This window comes from Mauremys mutica, chromosome 7 (assembly GCF_020497125.1).
Source record: "Mauremys mutica isolate MM-2020 ecotype Southern chromosome 7, ASM2049712v1, whole genome shotgun sequence".
NCBI lineage: Eukaryota > Metazoa > Chordata > Testudines > Geoemydidae > Mauremys > Mauremys mutica.
In genome coordinates, this window is record NC_059078.1 from 122,950,325 (window position 1) to 122,969,420 (window position 19,096).

Genomic DNA, 19,096 nt, shown 5'->3' on the forward strand with positions numbered 1-19,096 from the left:
CTCAGCGACAAGGGGATCACTAGTCAGGATTCCTGAATTCAATTCCCAGCTGTTCTGAATAGCTGTAACATCCTATAAGCAAGTAACTAAGGTGTTTTGAAATGAGGATAACAATATGTATGTACCTCACAGGGAGGTTGTGAGACTCAGTCAGTGCTTGTGAGCACTTTAAGATCTTCAGATCAATGCTAGGCAGGTGCAAAATATAATAATAACTATTCACTAGGGTATCTGCCACAGTAACTGGTTAGCAGATGCAAAACTGGGGCTTGAACAACTAGGGTAGTTCCCTCTGCATTAGCTACACTCCTTTTGAATTTTGTATCTGGTGCTTCACTTTGGCGAAAACTTGACTAGGGCCTACTGTGGTCTGTAGGTAGCAGCCCTACAAAGCCAGTGAATGGGAAGTCTCTCACTATCTCCACCAGCAAGAGCTATATAAAACTTATCTCAGCACGGACCTGATTTTTGCATGATTTATACCCATGCTAATAGAGTCCCAAAAAATTGAAGTCTGGTAATCGCTGTGGTATGGAATGAATTTAGGGAGGCCCCTTTTCATCGAATCACAGAATTGGAAGGGACCTCGAGAGATCATCTAGTTCAGTCCCTTGCACTTATGGCAGGACTAAGTATTATCTAGACCATTCCTGACAAGTGCCTGTCTAACCTGTTCTTAAAAATCTCCAATGATGACGATTCCACAACCTCCCTAAGCAATTTATTCCAGTGCTTAACCAACCTGACAGGAATTTTTTCCTAATGTCCAACCTAAACCTCCCTTGCTGCAATTTAAGCCCATTGCTTCTTTTCCTATCCTCAGAGGTTAAGAAAAACAATTTTTCTTTCTCCTCCTTGTAACAACCTTTTAAATACTTGAAAACTTTTATGTCCCCTCTCAGTCTGTTTTCTAGACTAAACAAACCGAATTTTTCCAATCTTCCCTCATAGGTCCTATTTTCTAGAACTTTAATCATTTCTGTTGCTGTTCTCAGGACTCTCTCCAATTTGTCCACATCTTTCCTGAAATGTGGCACCCAGAACTGGACCCATTACGCCAGTTGAGGCCTAATCAGCATGGAGTAGAGTGGAAAAATTACTGCTCGTGTCTTGCTTACAACACTCCTGCTAATACATCCCAGAATGATGTTCACTTTTTCTGCAACAGCGTTACACTGTGGACTCATAGTAAGCTTGTGGTCCACTATGATCCCCAGATCCCTTTCCGCAGTGCTCCTTCCTAGGCAGTCATTTCCCATTCTGTATGTGTGCAACTGATTGTTCCTTCCTAAGTGGAGTACTTTGCATTTGTCATTATTGAATTTCATCCTATTTACTTCAGACCATTTCTCCAGTTTGTCCACATCATTTTGAATTTTTAATCCTATCCTCCAAAGCACTTGCAACCCCTCCCAGCTTGGTATCGTCCGCAAACTTTATAAGTGTATTCTGTATGCCATTATCTAAATCATTGATGAAGATATTGAACAGAACCAGACCCAGAACTGATCCCTGCGGGACTCCACTCGTTATGTCCTTCCAGCATGATTTATTTTAATTTATTTTGGTGAATTTCTCCTTTTCCTAGAAACAAACTTGCTGGCATTGTAAATCCAGGAGATTATTATAGCTGTTCCCACCAACACTGCTTTTTATTTCACATATGATGAATGTCACCCAGTTATTTGCTCTATGCTCATCAGTCGTGCTCAGCACAGAATTAGCCGGGTTTGTCTTTTACCTTCTCCTTTGCTAATGACTGACTCATGAATCTAATTTTCTGGATTTCTATTTTACAGGTTTAATTGTGATGCTGGCCAGTGGAAAGGATTCCTTCGACAAAATGTGTTTGCTATTAAACACCTCAGTCTTTCCTGAGTTGTGTTCTCTCTTCCCTTTTCCAGGGCTGGCTCTACCTCCTCTTCAAATCTGTTCTCACTTGTGTTTCCAGGTTGGTTTGCTCTTGGTTTTATTTATTTTGGTAGCCACATGAGAACATGGGAAACTTCCATAGAAAGAAGAAATTGCATATGCTGGCCCATCACACATCATGACTCACTTGATAGCCTCTATCAGAAATGGATGACGACTGGCAGGCTTTCAAGCAAGTAAACAGAATAATGCAATAATTACTATGGAATCCAATCAGCTCTGAATTTTCTGTGGTGTGAAAAGAACATCGCTCAACTCCTGCACCCGAATGCTACATTGAAGGAAATGGTTTCTCATCTCCCACCCGCCCCCACTTTTTTTTTTTTTTTTTTTAAGCGTAAGGCAGAAGAAACTTTGCTTAACCAAAAATTACACAGGCCATTTGACAGGAGCAAAGGGACTGGGAAAAAAATGCAGCTGCCTTTGTTTTTAATATAGAGGCCTGGTAGTCAGGTCCCAGTATCCAAAGTTTCACTATGATCCAAGCAGCCAGAAGTGTCCCTCAAAGACTACAGATCCCAGCATACAGTGCTCTAATTTGTTCTCAACAGCCTTGTTACTGGGAATTGTAGTCTTTAGTAGCCACTCCTCTTTGTGGTCACAAGTGGTGTTTTAGAACAACATGAGGTCCATAGCGCCAAGCTGACTTGTAATCACTGTCCTAGAGAGGGTCTATCCTCTTCCTGATGCTCAGATAATTTGAAGAAATGCGAAGGAACACACCCGTGCTAGTAGCCAAGCAGTGGTTGGAGCTGGGCATAGCACAGGCAAAGAAGCTGTTTCCTGAGCTTGGGGCATGTAAGAAGCTGGAGGACTAGATGCTTCCACACTGCCAACCTGCAGCCACCGCAGACCTGCGATCCATCCCCTATAAATCCTGTGAGGGGATGAAGCACCACAGGAAGTGCCAACCACAGAAAATCTGATTGACAGCATCCCCAAAAAACTATGATTGGCCCCAGCACACTATTTAAGCATGGAGGGAGTTCCAGGAAGCTATCTGGGCAACCTGGAAGTACTTGGCCTGTTACTGCAACAGACCCTGCACTTGTTCCCTGTTCTTTGGCTCCAATTCCTGACTTGACTCTGCTTTGACCCTTGGCTTGACCCCTGATCCCTGTCTTGGGCTTGAACCCCTGGCTTGACTCCTGCTTTGAGCACTAGGCCTGACTCCTGGTCTTATCTGCTAAGCTAGGCCTCCCCCATCCCAGTCATGACAGGGCAGCCCCACTATTCTATACTCTGGCTTCCCCTCTGCACAGATCATGGAGCTGAATGGTTCATGACAATGGGGAAGGGACGTGTCTAGCAGAAAAGTGAGACTGAAGTGACCAACAGATGGTGTGTTCGGAAGGACAGAGAATCTAGTACAGGCATTGGCCAGTGGGCTAAGCAGGAGATCCTCAAAGGTATTTAGGATTTCACTGGGAGTTAGGCAATGAAATAGCTTTGAGGATTTGTGTCTAAGGTACTATTCCTCTGACTAAACATAAAACAAAACTACTACTTTACCAGCCAAAATGGGGTAGTTTCCTATGCCCCAACTTTTTCATCTTTCCTTTTTCTTCAGTGCAGTGAATGGGGACAACTACTATATTATAAAACTAAACTCCCAGCTTCCTTCTGTCAGTCATTCTTTGGATAGTGGTTTAGAATGAGGCACTAGACACCTGTTTACCGAGAATTATTGCCTTCAATGGATCCCCTTGCTTTCTGATCACAGGAAGCCAGCTCTTCCCTGTAATGAAACTACACTATAATGAGAGGGCAGAAGCCCATAGTTCAGAAGCAGTGGGAGAATGCCACAGCATTCTCTGAATTATATTTGGGAATTTAGCATAGTAGGATCATGCCATATTAAGCCTACAGGCTGCTATGTTGACTGCTTTAGTGGGGAATTGTGTTTTCATGGTATGTAGGCATCTATATATGATATACGTTCTCTATGTATCTATCTAGGATTTTAAGGCCCGGCTTGACAAAGCCCTGGCTGGGATGATTTAGTTGGGGTTGGTTCTGTTTTGAGAAGGGGGTTGAACTAGATGACCTCCTGAGGTCTCTTCCAACCCTAATCTTCTATGATTCTATAGTGTAGACACATAAAGGCTTAATGCTGCTAGGTTCTGAGCACTCTCCTAATGAGGCCAGCAGTCAGTCAGGTAACTGAAGTTAGCACTCAGTCACATTACCGAAGATGCTGTCCTCTCTGCTTTGAAGAAAATATACTGTGGTAGCTCAGATACAGCTATGCAGTATAGAGAGGTAAAATACTTGACTTTTTTAATGACAACTCGTGTAGTAAACGTGCACACAATTACACCTAAGACATCAAACCGACAGCACAGGCAGCGTTACATCTGGAAACCGTGCAATTTCCCTGCACAGAAACTGACTTGAAATGCACACGATTGTACACATTAAATCTCCTTTTGAAGGATTTTCAGAGGAAACATTTTTCAGTCTGCCAAGTACTTTATATCTCCTGCTGAAAATGCAGTTGATGTCGCAGACAACGTGTCAAGGGAGGAGTGGGGAGGAGAAAGAGAGAAATAAAAAACTATGGAATAAAAAGCCCCCTAGAAACAAAATAAAAGACCAAAAAAAAGAAAAAGTTAATCAATTTTTACCAACAGCTGTTGAGCTTTGAGTTCCAAATTCGATAATATTTACCGTGGTAGAAATGAAACAGTGCCAGGAATGGGGGAAGTAGACGTGTCAGCAAATAGGAAAGCACCTAACTACACATTGCTCCTATTCCTTTATGGCACTGCCTTACAAAGGGTTTTAACTAGCATGTAGGATGCACTCTCTCTCGTCTCTAGGATTTTTGTCCCCCCTATCGGGGCTTCGTTTTGTATTTTAAATGGGTGTAGCAGAAGATCAGCTCCAGCAGTAAAACAGGTGTAATCATGCTCATCATTTAAAAGTCTTAATCCAATTAGTTTCACAATCAGTTTTTAATAATTTCTTCAATAGAAATCTCAAGGACCAGGCCTGATAAGTCAAAGAGAACACCATTGTCCCACCAAGCCGCTCTCTCTGCCATTGATTGCGAAGATAAAAATCAATCTCACCTAAGGAGGGAGAAGTTAAAAATAAATTGTGCAGATTGATTTCTGTTAAGATGTTCTGTCTCCCAGTTAAAAAAAAAATGGAGAAAAAAAGATATCTATTAGAACATGGTGTATTTAACTTCCATGAAAACAGAGAGAATGATCCAAGCTAGGGAAACCAAAAGTTTAACTCCCCGCCCCATCTAGTTTCATTGCTGTGAGATTTCATGGTAAAAAAAAAAAATCCCTCTCTCCCCGAGGTGGAAGGCTAGTCCTGTTTGTCTTCAAGTGAATTTGTTACTTGTGGAAGTTGTTACATTGACAGTCCTAGAAAAGGGCATTAAGTAGCAACATAACAGGTGCAGCCTGTGCCAATTGTACTGTGGGATCAACATCTGCTCGCCTGGTAACACTGGCTTAGATTCAGAAAAGCATGCCTATTCAGGAGAGCATTAAGCACGTGCTTAACTTGAAGCACACGCTCAAGTCCTGTTGAAGTCATGTGATGAAGTGCTTTCCTGAATTGAAGTCAGAGCCTGTAAGACACACAATGATATTAATAGGCCATTTTTATTAGTTATTTTTGAGATGTTAAATTTATAGAGCTAGTTGGGAAATGATCATTTTCCCCTCATGAAAAAGTTTCAATGTGCATTCTTTTTGTTTTTGTTGAAAGAGTGTTCACAGTTTTTAGGTTTCAGAGTAGCAGCTGTGTTAGTCTGTATCCGCAAAAAGAACAGGAGTACTTGTGGCACCTTAGAGACTAACAAAGTTATTTGAGCATAAGCTTTCGTGGGCTACAGCCCACTTCATCGGACGCATAGCATTTTTTAGGTTTTCATTGTACACCTGACAAACAAAAATGTTTTGGTTTTCAATAGAAACCCCCAAATTTTGGACAAAAATTGGAATTTTTCACTAAAATTTCCATTTTGTCAAACAAGCCCTTTTCCAGTGAAAAAACATTTCAACTGAAAGTTTGTGACCAGCTCTATTAATTTAATTCCTATGCTGGTAGTCATTAAAAAGCCAATATTTATGCCAGAAGGAGCTATCAGAAGTCAAACCGTGCATGAGCCACATTCATTTGGGGGCAGGCATCATTCTGTGGAATTTCAGCTGTGGAATTTCTAGGGCTAAACGCTCTCACTGATACCAATGGAAGTAACTCCATGTACGTCAATGGAACTGCAATGGTGTAAAACTATTTGAAGTGAGTCAGGCCTTTTGCATGCAAAATAAGTTCAGGTCTCAAAGCACGTCACAATCCTTTTTAACGGATTTATGCTTACAGTGCCTCAGAGAGAGACGAAGTGACCTTCCCAAGGTGACACAGGAAGTATGGGCAGGGATGGTGTCCCTACCCTGTTTGCCATAATATGGGCATGGACATCAAGTGACCCATCCCCTGTCGATTACCTGTTCTGTTCATTCTCCCTGAAGCACCTGGCATTGGCCACTCTCAGAAGACTTAGATACTGGGTTAGGTGGACCTTTGGTCTGACCCAGCATAGCTGTTCTTATGTGGCAGAGCAGAGAAATGAATCCAGGTCTCTCAAGACAGTACCTTGGGATAGCTCAGTGGTTTGAGTATTGGCCTTCTAAACCCCGGGTTGCAAATTCAATCCTTGAGGGGGCCATTTAGGGATCTGGAGCCCTCAAAATAGCTGGGGATTAGTCCTGCTTTGAGCAGGGGGTTGGCCTAGATGACCTCCTGAAGTCCCTTCCAACCCTGATATTCTATGAAATCCATAGGACCCTGACCACCATCCTTCTAGACAAGTGACTGGTGGTGCAGACAGGGGAGGAGAATTTTGCCCTAAATTTCTCACATTCTGTCCAGAATCCAGTCCTCTAGAACATCAGTTGACAGAGCAGTTTGCTCTCACAGCACGGTACCTCCAGGTTGCTAATGACAAAGTGACTGCTCCCTGCTCACACACGATAATACCACAGACACGGTCTGAATCAGGAAGAATGCTAGCCATAGTCAAATTGCCCCCCTGCCCTTAACATCTGTGTCTTAAGTCCCTTATCATCATCATCTGCAACATGAGCAGGCAATACAGCCGCGGTTCTCAAGTCACACTGCTGTCACAGCAACAGTGATTGATTGGAGGGAGTCGCTGACCCGGCGGGTGAACACAGGTGCTCAGAGCAGCCACTGATCAGAGAATCACTTGCTTTGGGGGAAACCAGAGTCGAGAGAGAAAAGCCCAGTTGTAAAGGTGCCCAGGAAACTGAATAACAAATGGAATACAACAGAAGGTGGCCAGATATGAGGAGGAATGGCAAGAGAGACAGAGTGATAGATATTAACAACGATTAACTAGGCAGTGTCTGTGCTCTTTGGGGCTAACCACACAGCTCTCATTAGAATTACATCCTACATGCCCCTGAGCAGCTGAATAAATATGCCATATGGACTGCAGGGGAAAGGGAGTCTATGGTCCAGCTCTTTAAAAAGGCTGACATAATGATTATTTATTATTCCCCATCATGTGTCCTTTTGGTTAATGGTGCAAGGAGCTTCCAATTTTAAGTGGAAATGAAGCGGATCCTGAGGCAAATAGCAATCCCCACCCATCAAGGATTGAGGCAGGAGGGTCACTACCACATTCAGATCCAAGTTATTCCCACGGTGGAGGGTGTTCAGCTCCAAAGGGCTGGTTTGGTCCACTGGAGAGAACGGCCATCAGCCACAAAGTTCAAATCAGGAACCAAGCTTCCCCAAGGTTCAGAGAGGGTTGGATCTGGGGATTTGGTATGGATTCATCTCTAGTTTCTAATCCAGAAAAACACCCACCAATTTCCTTACCCTGCTGCCCTGTAGAACCCTGTCTAAACCAGAGTTCAGACCATGTTAGCCTGCATTGTGTGTGGGGCTATCCAACCCACACCACGCCCTACCATCCTAAAACAACCCAATTAGAATGCAATTGTCTCGCCCCATCTCTGTCCTTCAACACTCATGGATTATAGTTGGTTCAAAGAGAAAGGCCAAGTTCTGGTCCAAAGTTCTAAATAGCCCCGCCCTCCCTCCGGACCCCTGCAGATATTGATAGATGTGGGAGCACAGGGGTATTAACTAGATGATGAGCTAAATTAGCAGAACATCTGATATGCTAGGAGATCATCATCAAGGACAGGGGCAGCTCTAGCTTTTTTGCCGCCCCAAGCACGGCAGTCGGGCAGCTTTCAGCGGCTTGCCTGCAGGCAGTCCCCAGTCCTCTGGCTTCAGCGTACCTGCCGCCGAATCGCCGCCGAATCCTCAGGACCGGCAGACCTCCCGCAGGCAAGCCGCCAAAGGCTGCCTGACTGCTGTCCTCGCAGGGACCGGCAGGGTGCCCCCCACAGCTTGACGCCACAGGCACGTGCTTGGAGCACTGGTGCCTGGAGCCACCGCTGATCAAGGAAAACTAGAATCTTCATGCTACACATCCCAGAGCACTTTATTATTATTGTTTTTATAGCTGGTAGGTAATTTTTCAATGAAGGTTTGGGGGGGCGGGAGGGAGAAGAGGGGGCAAAAATGCCTCTTCAGCCAAGTGGAAATTGTCAAGAGAAAAATCTCCATTTTAAAGTATTTTCGGGCTTTACTGAAAAAAAACCAAACGTTTCCGTTTTTGAAAACTTTGGTTCTTGACCACCTGAAAAAGGCTCTGAAAAATTGAGAGGAAAATGAATAGCTACCTTCAAAATGTTTCCCTGGAAAGAAAACACATTTCCAACCAGCTCTGTAATGTGGAAATCCCCAGAGATCTGGGCACCAAGCACAGGTATAACAAAAAGACTGTCCCTGCCTAAGAGAGTTTACAATGTAAGCTTTACCCAGGAGAATAGAGCAACAGCTCAAGTAATTAACAGCAATCCAAATCTGATGGGCAGCTGTGGATCATCTCCAAGGCTGGATTCAGAAAGTGAAACCATTTTGGTCACGTGTAGACACAGGCAGGATGGGCAGTGCACTACAGCTACAGAGAAAACTATAGGCATTCTCTGCTTGATGAAAATGTAGTGGAAAAAATGACACTGATTTTAATGGAGACAGTGCAGCTGAATGACTCACAGACCCCCTTGAAAGTAGTTATTCGAAAGCATGTTAAAATAATATATTTTGTGGTTAGTTTTGCAAATGGCTTTTTTTTTCCCCAAAGGGCAATTTTTAGATGACGTTAGCAGCAATACAATACGAACCCAGTTCCCGCTTTGGCAATAGCACAGTAAACTCCTTAATTTAAATGAGATTCAACAGGTGTAACTGGGGGTGGGATTTTGTCTTAAGTATATAACTTATGCATTATTGTCCAAGCTCAGATATGACTATGCTAGGCACCTTAGAAATAACAAATCAATCTGATAGCTATTCAATGTGTGATGAGTTTAATTCATAGAATCCTAGGACTGGAAGGGACCTCAAGAGGTCATCTAGCCCAGTCCCCTGCACTCATGGTAGGACTAAGTATTATCTAGTATTATCATTCATATGACTGACAACTGGGATGTGGCCACTCCTTCTTTAATTGAGTCAATCATAATATATGTTTACTGTGTCCTCTCTTATTCATCTTCTTGCCACATTAAACAATCCCCATCATTTCAATCTCTCTTCATATTAAAATTTTCCAAACCTCTAATCATTCTCATTCACCCTTGCCTGCAACTCTTCTAATTCTGCAATATCTTTTTAAGGTGGTCACTACCGCATGCAGCATTCCAGAGGAGGGCAAGCCACTCATCATATTTTCCATATTATGCACCCTAACATCTTGTTAGCTTTTTTTGGAGGTAAACTGAAACACACAGCTTTACTCCTGCTGAGGATCTGACCTTGCTAGCCTAATGATTAACTCAGTTACACTGGATATCTAGATAGATCAGGGGTTCTCAAACTGGGGGTCAGGACCTCTCAGGGGGTCACAAGGTTATTACATGGGGGGTCGTGAGCAGTCAACCTCCACCCCAAACCCCGCTTTGTCTCTAGCTTTATACTGATGTTAAATATATAAAAAAGTGTTTTTACTTTATGGGGGGGAAGGGTCGCATGCAGAGGCTTGCTATGTGAAAGGGGTCACCAGTACAGAAGTTTGAGAACCACTGAGACAGACGTATACACCAGCTGACAACTATATCTATATCTCCTGATCCATTCTGGGGATGGAGTGAGATCAGAATCAAAGCCTGTGCACATATCTCTCATGCAGCTGTTAAACCTCAACATGTTCTTACATGGTAATTTGTAAGTTATTTAAGGTTCAAAATAATATAAAAAAAATCTGCCAATTAAGTCTAAATGAAATGCAGAGCGAAGTACGTTTAAGACACCTCATTTAAAGTGTTGCCAAATATTTTTACTTGGAGTAATTAGTGACTATTAATTTGAGCCCCAAGCGCTCCATTTCCAGTGGTTGCCAATTTAAGGCAGACAAATGCTCACGCCACTCAGGGTTCCCCATCACCCATACAAACAGTTCAACATCCCATGCCTTGTTCTAGTGCCGTTGAGTGCTAGGGAATGATGAACGCTTATCAGATGTGCTGTAAGCCATAAAGGGACACAAGAGCCTGGGAACGCTCTAGGCTGCTGAGATAAAAAGCCCGTTTAATGCAGGCTCTCTCAGAGGTCTGGTGTGCGGTAGATGTTTACCAAAAGATGTATGGGTGTCTCCAATTGCAGACACATCGGTTACTAAGATTTGCTAGTATATTTTCTAGAGGCAGAAGTGCTAATTACATCAAAGGAGCTCTACCCCACCCCCGGCACTGAGCTAGTGATCTCCCCAGTTAAACAATCACTTGGAAAAGCTAATTTTTTTTTCAACAGAAGAAGCGATTTTGCATAATTTTAAAGAAAACAAAAGAACAAAAAGACCACCCGCTCTGCAAAAAGAGAGCTTTTGAAGGGCCAAGCCTGTTTCTTTGTTATCCTTCTCCCATCCCCTGAACTGAAACATCAGCTTCATCTCTGTCAAGACTTGCTTGGATCATCTGGGCCCATCTCTCACCAAATCATTTCTCTGCCATTGCAGGGCTCTCGGGCACTGGTGCACCTGGGTACCTCCTGTTCTCTGCTTGTGGCACATGATAGTTTAGCCTCCCAAGGGCTGTAGTACTGTGGTCTAATTCTGGTTGGTGGCATGGGTGTGGGAGTGGCTGCGTGGCGATGAAGGCCTGTGTTATACTGGAGATCAGCCAGATGATCTGGTCGTCTCTTTTGGCTTTGAACTCTGTGGCTCTAAGAACACCACCATCCTCAAGGTCTTCATTGCTCAATCCTCTCCCATTCACAAAAACCTGGATCCCGGTCTCCACCTGGATGAAACTTCCTCTGCAGCTGCTCTCTCATAGGGTGGCCATTCTCTCACCCCCTCCCCCTTGGTTTGTCCCTAAGGGACATGCTGGGGAGCAGTTGGGCTGTGCCATCCAGCCCCTCGCCTTCTTAGGCAGTCTCCTCCTTCAGGTTCTCCCCTCCCCATCCACAGAGTGGTCATCCACCCCCCACCTCTCCCAACCTTCTTTCCCTTTGATTCAGCCTTATATCTCCCTCTCTTCCCAAATCCCCCTGCCTTCTTCTCTAGTCACTTTGCCTTCCAAGCTGATCTCCTGTCTGACCCATTAGCTTTCTGCCTCCTTGTTTGTCTGTCAAGCCTGGATCAACTCTTCTATTTGCCTCAATTTGCTTCACCGGACAATGCTTCTCTGCTCTCTCTATCAAGGCCACGGTTTGCTAACAGGTGCTCCGTGGCATTTTCCAGACAACCATAACAACAGTCTGCACCTCCGCAGTGCCTTCCATTTGGGGAATTACAATCTGCCATGTAAGGTGGGTAAGAATCATCATATCAGATAAGGAAGCTAAAGCACTGAGAGATCAATCAACTTACCCAAGGCAGTTAGGTATTGTTCCCAGACCTTCTGACTTCCAGTCCCATGCCTTACCTCTAAACTATCCTTCCTCCCTCCGGGAAGAAGAAAACATGCTGTATAGCGCAGGATCTACCTCGCCCCAGCCTGCTACGCCACGCACTCACTCCCCTCAGATATTGTGTCAATGTACCTGAATAAAGACATATTCATCCTGGACAACAAGTGAGTTGGTGTCGATGGAGCGCAAAAACGGTCCACTTCTGGTAGTCTCCGAGCACTCCTGGATCCGACAGGTTATATAATGGGCATCTGTAATAGGAACATAGGCACATGAGAAATTCCTGCCCAGGAGCTCATGGTCCAAAAACTTAATAAGCAGCTCAAAAGAAGGGCACAGAATGGAAACGTCAGCCTGGGCTACAGTATCCTGGAAGTTAAAGTTAAATGTGTTTGCCACCCTCATGCTTCAGGGCATCAGATGATCACCTGATTAGGTCAGGAAGGAATTCCACCCCCCTATGTAAATCACTGCATCCACTTCTATCCAGGGTCTAAACTCTGGGTACTCCTTATAAACACATCAAAAATTCATTAGGCCCCCAAGGCATAGAAAAAGATTTCTCACTCATCCAGACTTCCCTCCTTCTATCCACTACATATGCTTTTCAAACTCACTCATAACCTCTCCCCAAATCATCCAAGCCCTGGGGAGATAGATGAGCCTTGCAGCAAACCCCGAATGTCAGCAGATCTGGCCTGTGATGGCCGAGGAAGAAAATCAGTTCCAGGGTCTAGCCTCTCATATGAAATGCGCTGCCACATTCTGTTCAACCCAGGAAGTCATTAGCTCAAGTCCCCAGCCTTTGTGGTGTCCCACAGAGAGAGAGAAAGCCAGCAGCCAATCGATATCGGGTTTGGTCATGACAAATCTTACAACTTCCTCCAGAAGTTAATCGACAGCTAGCGCAGATCACAGAGCTCAGGCAAGACATGCTCTTGGCACGAAGCACCATGGTATTCTACACCAGCTGGAGTGTCCAAGGAGTTTTAAGACACAGCACTAACTCTTTTGCACTGACTGCAGGGGTCTAATGCCAAGAGGACAAAGACATGGGAAACTATAGGACAAAACAAAAGGCTGCAATACCTTTTTGGCAAGGACACCTGATACAAAGCGCTACCTGGAATCTGGGAGTGGCTGCGGGTCTAAGAAGACCCTCATGCTGCTGAATCCAAGCAGATCAATTCATTAAGTCCTTTGGGTGACTGTGTCCAAAGAACAAATGTAATTATGATTTGGGAAGTGCTGATGATTCATTTAGTGCTGTAGAGTACATGCATACAGAGACAGTCCTTCCCCAGAGAGCTTACACTCTAGAGGACATAAGAATAGATGCAAAGAAAGGAGTTGTTTTAGATAAAGGCCCCAAATCTATATTCCTCCCCCACCCCTCAACACATACTTTCACTTCTGTGTACCTCACTGAGTAATCAATTTATCTCTATTGACTTCAATAGAACTATCCTGATTTAAACTAGCTCAGGATCTGTTCAGAGACTTTAAGAGGCATCTCTAGGAGAAGGTGGTGTGGCCTATCACACCAGGACTGGAACATCATTCCATGATTTGGGGGCTGCTTCTGAGAAGGTCTGGGAGCAGGAGGAGGAGATGAATAAGTATTTCAGGGAAGGACCCAGCTTAGTAGGTAGATTAATAAACAGGCACTGCGGTGCAGAGAGAATCCAATAGAGACTCACCCACGATGTAGGCAAGTCAGTATGGAGCCACACAGGGCATGGTAGTTATGGACTAGAGTCTTAAACTTGATGCAAGCGGAACTGGGTCAATCAATTAAGAGAAGGTAATGATGTGGTCTGGCCAGTGGCGCTCTGCCTACTTTCTATTACCTCAATACTTTTCATAGACATTAAGCCTCCCAACACCCTCATGATGTGGGTAAGTATATTACATCAGTGTGTCACATGGGGAAACTGAGGCCCGGTCCAAGGTTGCACAGCAGGTCAAGCAGCAGAACTGGAAATATATGGCAGGAGGCCACAGTCCCTTCCTCGACAGCAAGGCTTCAAAAGGAAAGCTCTTCATAAGCCACCTGTTTTGTCCTAGGGATGCTGTGGAGAACTAAGTTGATGGCCCCTAGTCATTGGTATTCAGGCACAGGCCAGCCAGTGCAATGGAAAAGGAAAAAAGAAATCAGGTAATGATTAATGCTGTAGTAAACCTTCCAGGCCACACAAGCCATTACTCTGATCCCTTGACAGCTCTGCTCTCGCCCCTGAAGATCACATTTACCAGCTTGCTAAGCTTGGGAGGGGAAAGAAAGGAACGTGAGGTCAAACAAGAAGGGTTTTCATCTTGGACCCAGGAACTGTATCCACATTCCAAGATCTAAATGCTTGCTCAAGACAGCGGAAAATGCTGACGTGCAGAGATGCTCAAAAAAGCACCATGACTTTGTTGATTGAGGCGTTCAGCAATCCAGAGCACGTGAGGAAAACACAAACTTGCTAACCTTTCATTGGAGCTGCTGCTGGGAATGGGCCTGCCCGTCAGTAGGCTCAGACCAATGACTCCCCTGAGAGCTGGCTGCATTAATGCAGCACCATGGTTCTCTCACCGATGTGCCACCTGTAACACAGGACTGCACTGCAAAGTGAGTTGGGAAAAGTCATCACAATTTTGACCAAAGGAGACATGGATTCAACAGGCAATTGAAACAAAATGGCTGCATCAGGATATGAGCCAGATGGAGTTTAGCCTTCTGAGGGTATTGCTATAGGTTGTTGTGCTTTTAGCTCTTAGTTATGTGCTATTGTGTTATTATGTATAGTCTAAAAGAGAAATTGCAACTGGGGCAGAATGAGATTCTTCATCTGTGGAAGCATGTGGTTGAGAGGAAGGATGGTCTCACGTTGAAGTCACTAGACTGGGAGATGGGCGGGGTTCCTTCAAGACTCTGACACAAGGGTACAGAGAAGGGCAACACACGTGATTAGGGGTATGGAACAACTTCCATATGAGGAGAGATTAAAAAGACTGGGACTGTTAGAAGAGAGATAGTTAAAGGAGGGCTACAAAATCATGAACAGTGTGGAGAAAGTGAAAGTGCGATTAGGGAAGTGTTATTTACCCCTTCACATAACCACAAGAACCAGGGGTGACCCAATGAAATTAATAGACAGCAGGTTTAAAACAAACATAAGGAAGTACTTCTTCACACAACACAACCTGTGGAAACTCTTGCAATGGGATATTGTGAAGGCCAAAAGTATAACTTGGTTCAAAAAAAATTAGATAAGTTCATGGAGGATAGATCCATCAATGGCTATTAGCAAAGATGGCCATGGATGCAACCCCGTGCCCCCAGTGTCCCTAAACATCCACCTGCCAGAAGCTGGGACTGGACGACAGGGGATGGAGCACTCAGAACTGCCCTGTTCTGTTCATTCCCTCTGGGGCACCTGGCATTGGCCACTGTCAGAAGACAGGATACTGGGCTAGATGGACCATTGGTCTGACCCAATATGGTCGTTCTTATCTTTGTGTCACTTTGGGTAATTCACTTAACCTCTTTTTGCTTCCATTTCTCAACATATACAAAAGTGGCCAAGCAGGGAGAGAGATGAGGCTGAATTCTTTAGTATGCTATGAGATCCTTGCCTAGAAAGTGTCCTAGAAAGGCAGTGTTATTTATGTCATGTGTGTCTAAATGGGCATGTATTGAATAGGACAGAATTTGATTATACACAGCATCCTTGAACTCGGAGCAGCACAGAGGGTTTTACAAAGCAAAAATTGCACCAGCCATGTAAGTAAACTTGACAGTCACGCAGCCAGCCAGCGGTGCTGGAACTAGGGGTGCTGCCATGCCCCCCTGGCTTGACGTAGTAATAACAAACACCAAATACATGGTTTCCATCATCAGCACCCCCACGATAAAAATTAAATTTCAGCATCCCTGCACCCTGCCAGAGACCAAACTGGGAACGCTGGCCTTTACACTGCTTTATAAAAATCCCAGTTGAGGGACAACATGAAAACAGCACTGGGAGGACACCTGCCATGACGGCACATTTCTTCTAGACAGAGGACGTTTTCTGTGCCCTTGAGTTTCAAGTACTTGTAGAACTTCTCTACAAAAAGCAAGGACACTTTCCAAGAAGTGAGGGGAACAAGATGCCATGGGTTTGGTTCATACCACATGAAGCCACTTCACAGCCCTTGAGATTCATTTGGAAAGTCCAGCTGGCTAGAACCCAAAATGGCAAAGGAGAAGCTCATATGAAACCATCACATCGGGCTAAGCTCCAAGTATTGCACAGGGGATCTTTTGGCCCTGAAAGCCTGCTGCCAGCCTCGGAGTCTGGGCCTCTCCAGAGTCAGCAAAAGGTTTTGCTCTGTGTTTGGTGGAAAATTCTTGGGACCCCATTGATGTTTCTATTAAACGTAACTAATTGTGTTTCCATACTCAAGCCCAAGACTGGCCAGGTTTTGCAAAGTTCCAGGTTCTATAGCGCAGGTCTACTTAGGGTGACCAGACAGCAAGTGTGAAAAATCAGGACAGGGGGTGAGGGGTAATAGGAGCCTATATAAGAAAAAGCCCCCAAAAATCAGGACACCTGGTCACCCTAGCTCTACTGAAAGCCTCTGGCAGGAAGGAAAGGAGTCCCTGGGAAATGAAAAGGAGATTATGATGCAGTGTTGCCTACAAAAGATGAGAAATGGGCCGTGGAGGTAGTAGAGACTCCTCTAGTAGAGGTTCATTCTGGCCAGCGTCACTGCAGACTTCAGAGTAAGAGGCTCTAGCATGGGTTTTGGGCAGAAGTACTGAGAATTTCAAGGTGGCTGAGACTACAATGTGGGTTCTGAGCAGTTGTACCAGGAACTTAAGTGCAATGGAAAATGCACTGTTAGTTCTGGGCAGTGCCTCTGATAAATAGAGGGTAACAGAAACTACCCCACTCACTCCAATCCCAGCACTGAGAACTTCACAGTAATAAAGCATGCAGCAATACATCTCCACTCCAGCAATGTGCACTTCCTCCTGTGTAGATCTGGAAAACTAGCTCTAGTGACATTACAAGCTCCTTGCATGATATACCTATCTCATAGAACTGGAAGGGACCCTGCAAGGTCATTGAGTCCAGCCCCCTGCCTTCACTAGCAGGACCAAATACTAATTTCACCCCAGATCCCTAAGTAGCCCCCTCAAGGATTGAACTCACAACCCTGGGTTTAGTAGGCCCATGCTCAAACCACTGAGCTATCCCTAATCTCACTTTTGGTCATGTGCTTGTTTCTGGGTTTACCACAGGAGCCTCTACTCTACTCCCCATGGCCACTTCACCCACTCTTAGTAGACTCCTTACTCCAGGGCTGGATCTCAGGGCTTACTCTCCTGCTGGACTTCCTTTGTCTCCTTGATGACCTACGTAATCCCAAGGAGTGACTGCAGCCCCCTTTCAGCTTTCTGTCTCCTGGCTTTATAGCCCTTCCCCAGCTGGGCTTCATTCTGAATGAACCCTGGCCCTCCCACTCACAGGTGATGCCTGGTAATCTAATTGGCCTCTCAGGCCCTTACTAACTCTAGCAGGGCTGGAGTAGGGGGCACACCCCAGCACACACCCTCCTGCTCACGACTGTCCCCCATGTGGGCATGGATGCCTTCCGCCCTGGAGTTGCTGGAGCTGGGCTTTCTCCAGGCTACCCAGCCTGAGCAACAGTCAGCCCTTTTCTTCCATACCGTCCTGGTTCTTCTCCCCCAGGAACTCTTGATCCTCTGCAGCTGCTCACAAGCCCAGTTCTGCAGCTACTTAGCATCTCCAGAATTCTTTTTGCTTGCTCCAGCAAATCCCACAGCATCCTTTCCATGGGTGTGTGTGTTCCTGTAGGGGACTATTTCATTTCTGTGCTTGTCCCTGTTTCTGTCTGGTTCTTCTGCCTCCTAATCTTTTAACTCTGTGCAACCCCCTACCAAGTGTGTGGATGCAATGTCTGCAACGTTCATGGTCACCACTACTACTTCTACTTTGCCTGCCTCCTGCATACTCCAGATACAGGACACGCACTTTTTCTACAGCACTGGGGCACACACCTTCCCCTTTGCTACCCAACAATTTCACAAGAGAGCAGTGTCTTTTTATACGGCCAGCTTCTCAACACCCAGAACAAACCCTCACCCTTGCCTTGTCAGTAGACTATGCTTCTGCATCCTTCTATCTAGCCCCAGCTCTCCCAGGATAACCTTCTCCTCACAGTTCATATAAGGGTATGCACTTCTTATGTGCCCTTGTCTACCACAGGCAAAACATACCCTCGCTTGTGCCTCTGGTCTCCTGGCCCCTGTATACCTTTTCCTTTCCTGCTTCCTCTGACCCCTGGTGGTTTCCTTTCTCATGATCTCTATGAGCTACCTCTGTTGTCTCACCAAGATCACCAGCTGCCTTCTCAGCTCAGCTTGCTCCTCCGTCTGCCTTGGCTGGGTCTCCAAACATTGCTGGAGGACTGCCTCCAGAGCCCTTGGAGCTCCCAAGGAAACTCAGGTAACCATGTCTTCCCCTTCATATGCCAGCTTGGGAGTATAGACCTGAAGGGTTCCACATACTCTGGTTCCATTTTCTTACCTGAACAACCCCATCTTCCCCTTGTGTCTGGGGGGTGGAGAGATAGTCTTCCCGCATTTCCCTGCCAATTGTAACAGGGTCCCTGCTCTCTGCATGTGTCTCTTTTCTGGTAACTTGCCTGTTTCTGGGTTTACCACAGAAGCCTACTCTACTCCCCATGGCTACTTCACTCTTGCTAGACTCCTTACTCCAGTCTCCCCCTGGACTTCCTCTTTGTCCCCAACAACTACCCTCACCCCAGGGAACCTCCTTCTCCTGAAGCCCTCTTCTTGCTTTCAGCCTCCTGGCTTTATAGTGTTGGCCCAGGCCTTCCTAGCTGGGCTTACTCTTAATGAACCTGGCCCACCCTCCTGTGATTGATGCCCGGTAACCTAATTGGCCTCTCCGGCCCTCGTTAACCCTATCAGGGCTGGTGTGCAGTGCACGCCTCAATACAGGTGGATAAAAACAACCTTCTAAGATACATATAGTGTTACGTCACCCACAGATGGCAACATCCCAGCATGCATGGCACGACTCTCTGCAGATCTTTTCTGCACCGAGCACGGGAAGAGAAATGGGAATGCGTCTAGGGATGGTATTTTTAGAAGGCCTTTGCCACA

General features: G+C 45.3%; 1 protein-coding gene across 6 annotated transcripts in view; it reads right to left on the reverse strand.

Annotated features, from left to right (window-relative positions):
* The window catches only part of SORCS3 (sortilin related VPS10 domain containing receptor 3), a 465,994-nt gene that overhangs the window by 99,213 nt on the left and 347,685 nt on the right, over positions 1 to 19,096 (reverse strand). For all 6 annotated transcript variants that reach the window (XM_045025354.1, XM_045025356.1, XM_045025355.1 and 3 more), the window contains one exon: positions 12,043 to 12,161. In XM_045025354.1, the coding sequence (XP_044881289.1) occupies positions 12,043 to 12,161 (119 nt within the window). The remainder of the gene's footprint in view (positions 1 to 12,042; positions 12,162 to 19,096) is intronic.